At 37.6% G+C, this 12,140-nt stretch overlaps 1 protein-coding gene across 1 annotated transcript; it reads right to left on the bottom strand.

Annotated features, from left to right (window-relative positions):
• Positions 1–5,359: 5,359 nt before the first annotated feature.
• LOC127510958 (uncharacterized) lies at positions 5,360–9,812 on the bottom strand. Its single transcript, XM_051891145.1, has 11 exons — positions 9,476–9,812; positions 8,962–9,153; positions 8,069–8,260; positions 7,817–7,911; positions 7,582–7,632; positions 7,021–7,378; positions 6,793–6,930; positions 6,529–6,633; positions 6,272–6,442; positions 5,887–5,990; positions 5,360–5,796 (listed from the first exon to the last, which is right to left on the bottom strand). The coding sequence occupies exons 1-9, from the start codon at positions 9,693–9,695 to the stop codon at positions 6,405–6,407; spliced, it is 1,389 nt and encodes a 462-aa protein (XP_051747105.1). The 5' UTR covers positions 9,696–9,812; the 3' UTR covers positions 5,360–5,796; positions 5,887–5,990; positions 6,272–6,404.
• Between the last annotated feature and the right edge of the window lie 2,328 nt (positions 9,813–12,140).

Raw genomic sequence — 12,140 nt, 5'->3', positions numbered from 1 at the left:
ACCTCCCCAACATGCCTGACATGAGTGTCTTTAGTGCGAGGTTCAAAGTTGCTGGAAGCTACCCTTGGTGTACTGAACCTCAGTTATTGTTGCCATGCAAAAACGGCAGAATCTCTCTGCAGTAAAACCCTCAAGGAATCCTGCCATAGGATGAGCACCAAGGTTATCAGCTGATACATAAGACAGTCCCTTTCACAGTTGCTCCCAACTGATCAATGAATAAACCAGTCTGCTCCAAGGTCGTTAACACTTTTTCATAGTCATACTCCTTTACTATACCAGCTTTATAGAAAAGACCAAGTTGGATATATTGTAACACTGACCTATGTTTCACAGGTATGTTTGCTAACACCCAGTAAACTGCACAAATTTTGTGTTTACCTCTGGATGTTCCTAACAGATTGGCTTTAATGGTAATCTTACAATGTTATCCAAAATCCACCAAACAAGCAAATAAAGGTCTCTGGCAATAAAAAAGTGACAATCATCCTGGAAGGTAGATCAGATAGATATGGCTATTAAAGGGGCTATATGTAGGAATGACACCCAATGGTCGAAATAGGTACTGCAGTCCAAATTCAAAATATTGCTTGCCCCGCCCCCTCCTTCAAAGACGCAGGTTGCAAGCTTGAAGATGCGCAACAAGAGGGAGCGCAATTGACAATGAAAGCTGAGGAGACTTACACGCTGTAAGCTGATGAGTTGATTTATCTGTGTTTTAATAAGCTGTCATTCATAGAGATTTTTAGATGGATGCAGAGGCTTTTTAGGTCAGGTAGAATCTGCGATTCTCTGACCCAGTTTGTTTGCTGGTTTCCATGGCTGCAATACGCGGTGTTTTCCACCAACTGGCAACCTGTGATGTGGAAATACTATTGGATAAACTGGCAGCACATGGTTTTGAACAGACCAAAACGAAGACAGACATTCAACGCACATTTCAAAGTAGAATATCTGGCTGTAGCATTGTTTTTCTGAGAAACAAGTAGGTGAACTTAGCATGTTTCTCAAATATTTGCAAACATATTGGGGTATTTTTATGCTTTATTAAAGTGAAAATCTTACATATAGCTCCTTAAATAAGTAGATCACTTTGTAGCTAATTAGTGGTGCGAGTGTGAAGACAGACTGTAATTTCACAATGTACGAAACATCACTAATTTGTCTCAGCTTGAGTAACAATGTTCTTAAAACACATGATTAATACTTTACGAAATACTGCGTTTTACAAGTCAAAATATCAAATAAGTTCAATCATACCTTGAGAAAATTATTATGAAAATATTGTTAATTAATGGCAACGCTGACAAAGTTTGCCTGCAAAAAATAACCCTCATGGTCTAACCAGTAGCTGCCATGTTTTTTCTTGCACAGAAAAACAATTAGGCCTAAAACTTCCATCAAATATGTATATATCTCATAGCTAAAGTAAGAAATAAGTTGACATTTCAATAATCATACTATCACAAAATCATGAAGAAAATAGCGTTAATTAATGGCAAGTTTGACAATCACTAATTGGTCTCAGAAGTGGCTGCCATGTTCTTTCTCACAGAAATACGTGATTACACTATGATTAAGTTTATTAACCAAAATGTTGTTTCAGTATTACAAATCAAATATAGAATCATTTGATACCTCAGTTATCATACCATCACAAAACCATCAATAAAATATTGTTAATTAATGGCTACGTTGGCAAAGTTTGACTGGGAAATATTGCAATTATGGCTGCGTTGTCTTTTATTATAGTAACGTACCACTAGGATTTAAATAAACGTATTTCACTCTAAAAATATCACATAAAATAACTTTTTTTTTCAGCAACGGAACCAATCAGTGCATTAGTGTATACAAATACACAAATGTATGTGCATGTATTAAAAGGCTCTTGAGTGAAAACTGCAACTCAATGTGACAAAAAACACTTGTGTATATGTGTATAAATTCATTTATCAACTTTGAAGTGTTTTAGTTTTTTTCTAAATAAAAATCAGTAATTTTATTCCCATTATAATCAATAATTATAATATGATGAAAGCCATTTGTTTTCTGGGGGGGAAAAAAGACCTTGCACTTGAAGATTGCACAATTATTAGAATTTAACAATCAAGAAAACAACATTTGTGAAAATGACCTATTTTTGCAAAGGATTAATCATGATTTTGAGCTCATAACACTTTAAACATTTATGCATTTTGAAGGTAAAATTTTTTTTAACTATTTTTAAGTGATGGGGCGAAAATGCTAAAATTTCAGTAATGTTTACTCAAAATTACTTTATTGTTTAAGTGAAGACAACATTTGAGTTTACAGTGTGAGACTTTGTGGAGACTACAGAGTAACCATCAACAGAAAGCCAACACTGGAGCAGTATCCCATTCCTCGAATGGAGGGTATGTTTGCAGTTTTAGCTGGAGGAGAAACATACAGCAAGTTAGATATGAGTCATGCATATCAACAGATTCTGTTAGATGAAACGTCAAAGCAGTATCTGAAAGTGAATACACTCAAAGGATTGTTCACGTACATCAGATTACCTTTCAGGGTTAGTTCCAGTCCATCAATCTTCCAGAGGAGTATGGAAGGGGTCCTTGGAAGACATTTCAAAGGTAACTATATCTTGCTGACAGGACGAGATGATCAGGAGCATTTGAGGACACTGGATCAAGTGTTGCAATGGTTAGAGGAGTGTGGTTTGTGGTTGAAAAGTAACAGAGAGGAAAGCATATTTGGTACTGTTTAATTTCTATAACCGTTTTTTGACAAACCTCTCAACACTGCTTGCTCCGATGGACAGGCTTTTGAAGACGGACGCCCCCTGGTGTTAGCTAAACTAACTGGTGCTAACTAAATTTATGAGGAGGGAGAACAGCCTTGTCTGCAGCAGCTGTGGGGGAAGCTCTGGCTTGTTCTTGCGAATTGTACTGACTAGGGCATCTTCCTCTACATAAGCTCCTCTGCCAGTGCATAGGAGGAGAAAAAACTGTCGTAGGTCACAGTGTTTCCTTGGAGCCCTCCACAGGACTTCCAGGAGACTTCCCCGTGTACATTTGTATCTTCCTAGCATAGGATGTTGTGATGTTGCAGGTGACACAAAACTTTATGCAACACTTGGCAGGCTTGCTGGGCATGTACTGTCGAAATTCAAAACTCAAACGCAGCGTCATCCAAACACTTCACACAACAAGTCACAAAACTGTAGTGAAGATCTGTGTTTCTACTTGGCTTTAGTACTTGTGTGACCTCCCATCAGTTAGCTGGAGACAGATGTTGCTGTCATCTGCACAGGGCTGCAGGATTGAGTTGCTGAGGTACTTAAATGCGTATTTCATTTCCAGACAGCCATTCCCACAACATGTGCAGTGAATGAGCCTGTCAGGTGATGCCCCTACCCCAGGAAATAATAGATTTATTGGGGGGGGGGGGGGGCACACTCTTATCACAGTTGATCTAGCTGGTTTGTCAGCACTAGTGGACACAACAGCATGCATATTGGATGCTGATATTCGTCGTCCTGCTTTTGATGTGTACCAAGCATGCAACCAATGTTGCAGTCTCGTCTGAGCTTCCAGTGCAGCTGCCCGTTTCTCTGTTACCGCTACCAGGCACGTGAGGATGTTGCAATGCTGGAGCAGGACAGATAGTTTGCATCCATTCTTTCCTGGATCACAAAGGTGCAGTAGGGACTTTGGCACTACACATGACTTAACAGGGTCTGCGTAATGATGATCTTTCTCAATACTCTACTTCCGTGGCATGTTGTGGCTGCCAAGTTTCAGTTATAGAAGCACGCAACATCTGGCAGGTGACACTTGCTCACTCTAAGGTGTTGGAGTGGTGGAAAAGTCATCAAACTGAGTTTTCCCTCCTGGCAAACCTTGCCAAAACATACATGTGCATTTCTGGTACCAGTGTACCACATCAGGTGATGCTGTATCATCCATTAAGAATGCAGTGTGCTGTTTATTGAACATGTTGATCAGTTGAGAAGCCTCTCGAAAGAGACTACTACAACACTTGTTTGACTATAATTGTTTGATAAGTTTAACAGCTTTATTTTTTTGTAATTTCTTTTTCTAAATTAATGTGTTTTTCTACAACTAAAGTGCCTCAATTTTTTTGTTTCCCTACTGAGGATTTGCACATTCACTTTCTTGACTGTTGTCCTGTCATAAACTTGATTTTTTTATTTTTTTTCATTATTAATTTTTCATGTTTTAATAAAAGTAATGTTTTTTTTGTTTGTTTGTTTGTTTGTTTTTTTTGTTTTGTTTTTTGGTGGATGTCCCAATTGGGGTACAGGAAGTGCAATTTTCAGAGAACTCTATTAAATGTTCATGTTATATATACATTTTAAAGGTAACTGGTTGTGTTAAATAATCACATTACTTAATATCGATAAATTGACAAACACATTATTATAAACTCCACAGGTGTTAAATTTCACTCTTTTCTGGTGTATATATGAGTCCCACCAGTGTCCATGTAACACTTTCAAAAGTGAGTGAATTATTTTACACCGATAGTATAACAATGTACTCTAGATTAAATTATTTATTACTCTCTATAAATGTAGATGTCATACTCTCCAGTATATTGTAAATTTAAAAATGTAAAATGTATTGCTATTGAGGTGAATGTTTAAAAAAAAAAAAACAACAAAAAAAAAACATTTCCCATCTTAAAGGCATTGACATTATCAAAATTAGTTAATAAAGGATTAAAGATGAAAGATGACTTTGTAAAGTTTTTTTTTTTTTTTTAAGCATTTTTGGATGGAATCTGTTTGCTTATAGTAGTATTTGTAACAGTATAGAAAGAACACAAAGTAACCCTGGTTTTGCGTTATGTGTATCTGCATAGTGGTACAACTAGTAAACCGAGTGCGCTTGTGTGGCAGCGACCCGAGTTTGAATCCAGTCCGTAGTGTTTCCTACATTCAATGTACATTATCTGTTCCCAATGTCTCACTGACGTTCTCCACATAAGTGAGCAACTGGTATACTAGGGCAGGGGTTTTCAACCTTTTTGGACATGCGCCAACAAATTCAGTTGCGCCAAACCAATAGCCAACGATTACCTGGGAGAATAGTCAAATTGCCCCCTCTAGTGGATGACAAAACATTTGCAGTTAAAATCTCACTTTTACAGCTGTTTTACTCGAGAATTTCACTTCCACTTTTGAACTAACATGTGCTGGCAGCTCCCTAGGGGCCCACAGGTTGAAAACCCCTGTACTAGGGGTTGTCTTTAAAATATCAGTAAAGGGCCAATTCCTAAGCTGTGCCATTACTTATAAAGATAACTTTATTTGTATTAGAAGCACACAATGATGATGCCATTAGCACACTTCAAGTTTACAAACAAGTGTATTTAATACAACTTCAGTTGAACCAATTTAACAGACTTTAAGTATACCAATTTACAGTGTGCCACAAACACATTTAGTTATACTAAAGTACATTAGAATAAATTGTGCTTAAGTATATTATTTTTTCCGCTAGGGAAGGATTGACCAAAGCCTTCTTCCAGTCATGTACAAGACGTGGCGTTGAATTGTGTGGACGTCGAAGCTGTGTGAAATCCACTGTCCGCAGTAATTCAGGAAAATGGCTGGGCTTCCAACGATGATTGTCTGAAACACGGTGGTCTGGCCTGGAAGAACGCAGTCCAAACATAAGCCTCCAGCACATCCTGTTTGACTGCAAGGTGGGGCTCACACAAGGCTGCTATCGGTGGGGCGCGATAATGTTCTGAGTAGGTTGGTGGAGATGTTAGCCGAAGCAGGGGAACCTGGCAAATTATAAGAGCATGATATTAAGGTCAAGATGTGCCAAGAAGGCCTGAATCTATCAAAAATACATCTCTTTTTCTTATGCTTACTTTTCTTATGCTTCGTTTTTTCTTTTAAACCATCCATGATCCAAAATGGCCTGTAATGTCATCCGCGACTCCGTCATGAAGGCGCTCAAGAAGATCCAGGCATTCTGTAAACATTTTTTAGAAGAGATCTGGTTAGTCATGTTTGATTGAGATATGTAGTTCATGTAAGGTAATGTTACCATGAAATACACTGCATTTGTTGCTGTTACTATGACATTCTCTGAATGCCCATGAACATTTATTCATTGCTAAACATTCACTGTCAGTCTTCTGTGTTTTACATTCATCAAGGTGTGACACTAACAATTTTACTGTCACTCATATCAGGGCTTTATATGTTTTTCAAGCCGTGTCATTTCCATTTCATACTTGTTATTAGTCTCACCTTTGGACACGCGTGGTCTTATCCATGTCCCGGGGTTAAAGGTGTGAACCGTCCCCGGATCATCACGCAGGGGTGCAAGGGAGACGTCCCAGGGTTAAAGCCGGGATCCCTGGCTGATGACCCTGCAGCTGAGCTATAAGCCCCGTGGAGGAGCTGCCGACACAGGGGAACCTGGCAAATAATGAGAGCATGATATTAAGGTCAAGAAGTGCCAAGGCCCGAATCTCCCAAAAAACATCTCTTTTTCTTATGCTTACTTTTCTTATTCTTTGGTTTTCTTTTCAACCAGTCATGATCCAACATAGCCTGTAACGTCATCCGTGACTCTACATCATGAAGGTGCTCAAAAAGATCCCGGCATTCTGTAAAAGAGATCTGATTAGTCATGTTTGATTGAGATATGTAGTTCATGTAAGGTAATGTTATACACTGCATTTGTTACTATGACTTTCTCTGGGTGCCCACTAATAATTTTACTGTCACTCATCATGGCAGGGCTTTATATGGTTTATTGGTCTCACCTTTGGACACGCGTGGTCTTATCCAAAACCAACGACTTATTCTTGGGACCAGCACATCCAGCAGTATGCGTAAGTCGTCAGTTGTTGCCCATTCAGCGTACCTTCTGATTGCACTGATTAATATAGGTTCGTCTTCTCCTGTAAGCAATACATGCTCAGTGTTAAGTAAAACATCAACAACTGTAGTAAATCAGTCATCAGTGAACTGTGCTTAAAAATCCAACTCACGTCTTTCTTCGACAATCAGTGCGTCTCCAAAGTCCATCAGCTTTACTTGCAGGGTTTTTGTGCAGACAAATATGTTTTTCATATGCGTCTCATGATAAACACCACGACCCACGCAGTGCTGAAGAGCAAGAATGAGCTCCCGCATGATGTGTCTCACCGCGGTTTCAGTCAGGCTACTTCTGTTTCGTTGGACATACTCAAACAGGGTGATGTAGGAACGTGGATACTCCATAATCAAGATGTCTTGATCTTCCATGACAAAGTGATCATATAATTTTATGAGATGCTCGCTAGTTGGAGGCTTTTGCACCATCAACATTGCAGCTGCCTCTCTACTTAAAGGTTTGGAATACCCAGGCTAAAGAAAAGAGATTGGTAAAAGGTTAGTTGACTCCTAACTAAAGGCCCGGGTACACTTCATTTTCCACGTTCAGCTCCTTTCAAAGTACACTCTAGGGCTGCCGAAGATGAAAGCAATGTAATTTACAACTAGGCTATACTGTCTTACCAAATTAGAATTTAATAAAACATTTTATGAAGAATAAAGTCTTTTCAACTTACCAATTCCACCAGTTTCTCAGGCTGGTTCTTCTTAATAAATTTGATGATCACCTGAAAAATGAAGAACATTTTTGCAAACATGAGTATTTATTTTTGTTTGTGTACATTGTAATCTAGCAATCTGTACCTTTTTGATCAAAACTGTAAACGCTGATGTTTACACCAGAACTAAAAGACTAAAGACAGAAGGAAACAAGAGGCAAAAGGTTTGGTGTATACAGAAAGAGCAACATACTCGTTTGTGATCCGAGTTTCGAAATCCTACATGATAACTGACTCCGTGTCTCGATTTCAGTTTCTTTCCCACATCATAAAGAGATTCAAAGGATCCTGAAAAATGCACAACAACATGTTAATATACAGCATGAGAATGTGACGAAATACACCTGCGCAGATCAGGTGAGGAGCCAGCAGAAGACGAGGAAAAATGAAAACTAAACCCAGAAACATCTGGCTGACATGGACATGGTATTATCTGGAGACTCACTTTCTGTTGGCTGAGACTCCAGCGGATCTGTGCCTGTCGGATCTACGCTAGAGGTGTGTGGAAGCTCCTGCGATGGATCCTCAGGCACAAAAGCACACACTTGGGTTTGTTCCTGGGTTTGGATGGAATCTTTCTTAGCCTTCCACGCTTTCCGGAGGCCAGCAAAGAATTTCCACCCTTTTGTGTGCTTTTCTGGAAAAAAAAAAAAAGAATCAGTTTACACATACAAGACAAAATGATAGTGACAAGACAGAAAATAGGAAATAACAATAAACAAAAAATATATTTTTAAATAATACACCATATAAGTTATACGTTTGAATATTGAACATAAACATCTGTTTTTATTAGCACAGATTACAGATTCCTAATGTAGAGCTGCTTTATGTTACGAGTTCATGTGAATGTGAGTTTCTGGGTTCAGCCAATTTCCAACAACACTAGAAAAATTACAAACACAGTGCTGATGCTGTGTTACATAGAAGTCACGTCGTAATTATCCTAATCGTGTGTACCATGAGAGGGCAGTAAACTAATGCCAGTTTTGTTTTTTTCCCCACAAAATTTTTAAGTTAATTATTAATCTGTCTACACTCATGACATATTGAGAAAGCAAGAGAGAATGAGAATGAATAAAGGTGTGCATTTGTGTGTTGTAAAGTCAAATGTGTATGTGTGTGTGCATGGGTGTGGGATGGGTAAAAAGAAATCTGATTGGCTAGTTAAGTTTTTAGTAATTGGTGCTTTTTCCACACACTAAAAAAATGACCTTACAGATTTTTTGGTGGTCTTTCAGGTGAGGAACCAGCAGAAGAGAAGGAAAAACAAAAACTAAACCCAGAAACTTAGGCAGACATAGACATGAATCAGAGTGGTAATATCTGTAGACTCACTGTCTGTTGGCTCAGACTCCAGCGGATCTGTGCCTGTCGGATCCACACTGGAAGTGTGCGGAAGCTCCTGTGATGGATCCTCAGGCACAAAAGCACACACTTGGGTTTCTTCCTGGGTTTGGATGGAATCTTTTACAGACTTCCACGCTCTCCGGAGGCCAGCAAAGAATTTCCACCCTTGTGTGTGCTTTTCTGCAAACAATCAGAATCAGAAAGAGCTTTATTGCCAGGTATGTTTACACATATGACAGTGACAAGACACAGATAATAAAAATAGAATAAGTAAATTGGAAATAACAATATAAAAAAATAAAACATCTGTTTTTATCAGCACAGCTAAATGATTCACAAGTAAAACTGTTCTAATGCTGTGAGTTCATGTGAATAATTAGCAGGTTTTGCATTGTTTCTGGTCTCGGCCAATTTCCAAGAACATTTGACAAATTACAAACACAGTGATATATTATATATATATATATATAATCATTTTTGATTTATTAACGTTGTCAGTTACCGGTTGTGTCGTCCTCCCAAACGACTCTAGGGAGAGACGGCGGTTGAGGCGCCTCTGTCGGGCGGCAGCTGCTGCTGCTGGGCTTTCTGTCAGCCGGCATCACAGCGCCACTCAACGGCTCAACTTGAGCGTCCTCAAACGAGTCGAAGCTGCTGAAGCTTTCCAGCTCCAGTGGAAAGTTTGCAAACATGATGTCCATTGTAGTCGCAAGATTCTCCATCTCAACGAGCTATGTGAACACCGTATTTGCCTAATGGTTATAGCGGTTGACTTGTAACACTTTCGTACACTTCAATCGCTAGTGACCATAGACAGCAACTTCTAACTCCCGACAACAGCTGAGCTGAGTTGACTCAGTTTATGTAGCTTCTGTGCGCACTGTGACGCCACAGGACCGTGCATTCCAAAGGCGTTTCTCAATACCAAGTTCGCAAAGTTCGAACTTGCGTCCTTTGGTAGTTCAGACTCGGTTCTCTCTATGTATATTTTAAACAACAATAAAACGAAAAGTGTTATAAAACACCACTCTGCCTCTTTTCGTTTAAATTTTTTTTAAAAACATATTAATAACCTCACAAAAGTGGTTCTGGCAACGCGTTCACTGCATGTATAGTATTTATAACAAAACGACATGTAATAACGAAAAGAGGCAGGGTTGTTTTATATTTCAAAAATATTAAACATATTAATATGGTTCAGGCATGTGCATACTCTGATTATCTTTACTGTAATAAAATGAAATATAACATAAAACACAACCCTGTCTCTTTTTGTTAAATGTTAGTTTTAATGATCAATAATAGCCATTATAAAAGAGCCATTCCACTGAATGGGTGCCATTTCTGTCCCCAGGACATTTTATGTATAAATATGCATGAAAATTAACTCTAAAATACATTTTTTTATTAAGCAAAATGTCCTGAACATTACTCTAACTGCAAATTTAAAATATATCATTATTAAAAACTGCTCAGAACACTAAAAAAAAATTGCATTTGTTACATGTCCCCGCTATCTAAACCTGAACTTTATCATGAAATATAATCATTAAAAGCTTTCAGAAATCTTTTTTTTTTTTTTGCATTGTTGTGTGACTCCATATACCATCTATGCTAAACAAAAAGAAATTTCATGAGAAATCCATAATATATAAAATACACATTTTAGTCTTGTCCCCAGGTTTTCACTCAGTCCTGTTACCCTCACACATTGCCTCCTCTGAAAAACTTGGAACATGCCACAAGACACATTTTCAACAGGAAGTTGCATCATCTGGATCTTCTGCAGGCCATGAGAAGACCAAAAGTCCTCCAATTTTTATTTCTGTATATTTGATGAAACTGTAACTATGACTGAGAAGGTCAATCTCAACGTACGGTCATGTTACCTAAATTATTTATTTTAAAAATATCAACTGTAAGTAAGTCATTAGAATTTGCTTCATTTGCATTGCAGGCTCACAATGCCCTTCAGCCGTGACTTATTCACGATACAGCACAGCCTCTCGTACCTTATTGCTTACGTGTGTATATATATATATATATATATATATATTACACAATGGAATGGAATGGAATGGCTCTTTTATAATGGCCATTATTGATCATTAAAACTAACATTTAACAAAAAGAGACAGGGTTGTGTTTTATGTTATATATATATATATATATACACATATGTGTGTGTGTGTGTGTGTTGTAAAAAAAAAGAGAAGAAGAAAAAGAGAATTTAGTTACCACTTGTAGTATACTTATGGGTTCAAGTTTACTACAAGTGGTAAATACATTTTTTAATACAGAGATAGTATGTTAAAAGCACATTTTAGTTCATATTGATGGTGTCTCAAAATAGCACAGTTGTGTACACTTAGATGTTCTTATGATCATCTTAAGAAGTATTAAAGAAGAATTTTTAGTATATTAAGTACAAAATTAGTCCGTCCAAATCCATTCTTTAGTTTAAAAATCGGTACACTGCAAAAAATGCTTTTCTTATTTAGTATTTTTGTCTTGTTTCCAGTCTAAATACCTAAAAATTCTTACATCCAGATGCTTTTACTAGATAAGTAAAATCACATAAGATATTTTTTCTTGTTTTCTGGGGGGAAAAAACAAAATGAATTGAGTTTTTGCTTAAAACAAGCCAATTATTAATATAAAATAATCTTGTTTTATTTTTCTTACCCCACTGGCAAATTATTTGGCTTGTTTTATGCAAAAACTCACTTCATCTGCATTTTTTTGCAGTGTAATTGTTTAAGTCAGCTTTAACATTGCATTCTTTTATATATAGAATGACTATTCATTCAACTGTTTTCAATAAACATATTGTCTAACGCTGATTCAGCTTATTGCCGTGTTTTAAAGGAAGCAGCAGTGATCATAAGGCATTGCAAGGCAAGCATGCAACAAGCAGGCTATAAGGTCTTTTTTTCCAGATATTTCGTATCATATTTGGTTATTGAAATAAGCTAAATTCTCATGATGAGTCATTTTCCAAAACATACTTCTTTTTGAGAGCTTTATTTGGAGCGAAAAATTTGCCACAGCTTCTGGAAGCTCTTCTCCCTCATAAATGCTTTTTGCTGAGGTGCGAGGAAAGAGATAAATAAGAAAAGCCCCCCGTCTCGTCTTCTGAACAAACATAGCGCGTGCTATCTTTAAAG

Source organism: Ctenopharyngodon idella, chromosome 4 (genome assembly GCF_019924925.1).
Source record: "Ctenopharyngodon idella isolate HZGC_01 chromosome 4, HZGC01, whole genome shotgun sequence".
Taxonomy (NCBI): Eukaryota; Metazoa; Chordata; class Actinopteri; order Cypriniformes; family Xenocyprididae; genus Ctenopharyngodon; species Ctenopharyngodon idella.
This window is presented reverse-complemented; position numbering and strand designations above follow the sequence as displayed.

What these genes read in the sequence shown, in the direction of transcription:
- LOC127510958 (XM_051891145.1), bottom strand. Translation starts at nt 9,695, where the DNA reads ATGGAGAATCTTGCGACTACAATGGACATCATGTTTGCAAACTTTCCA. An exon ending in GGAGTCTCAGCCAACAGAAA is followed by an intron (nt 7,912 to 8,068) that starts GTGAGTCTCCAG and finishes TGCATTTTTCAG; the next exon opens with GATCCTTTGAATCTCTTTAT. An exon ending in ACTGATTGTCGAAGAAAGAC is followed by an intron (nt 6,931 to 7,020) that starts GTGAGTTGGATT and finishes TATTGCTTACAG; the next exon opens with GAGAAGACGAACCTATATTA.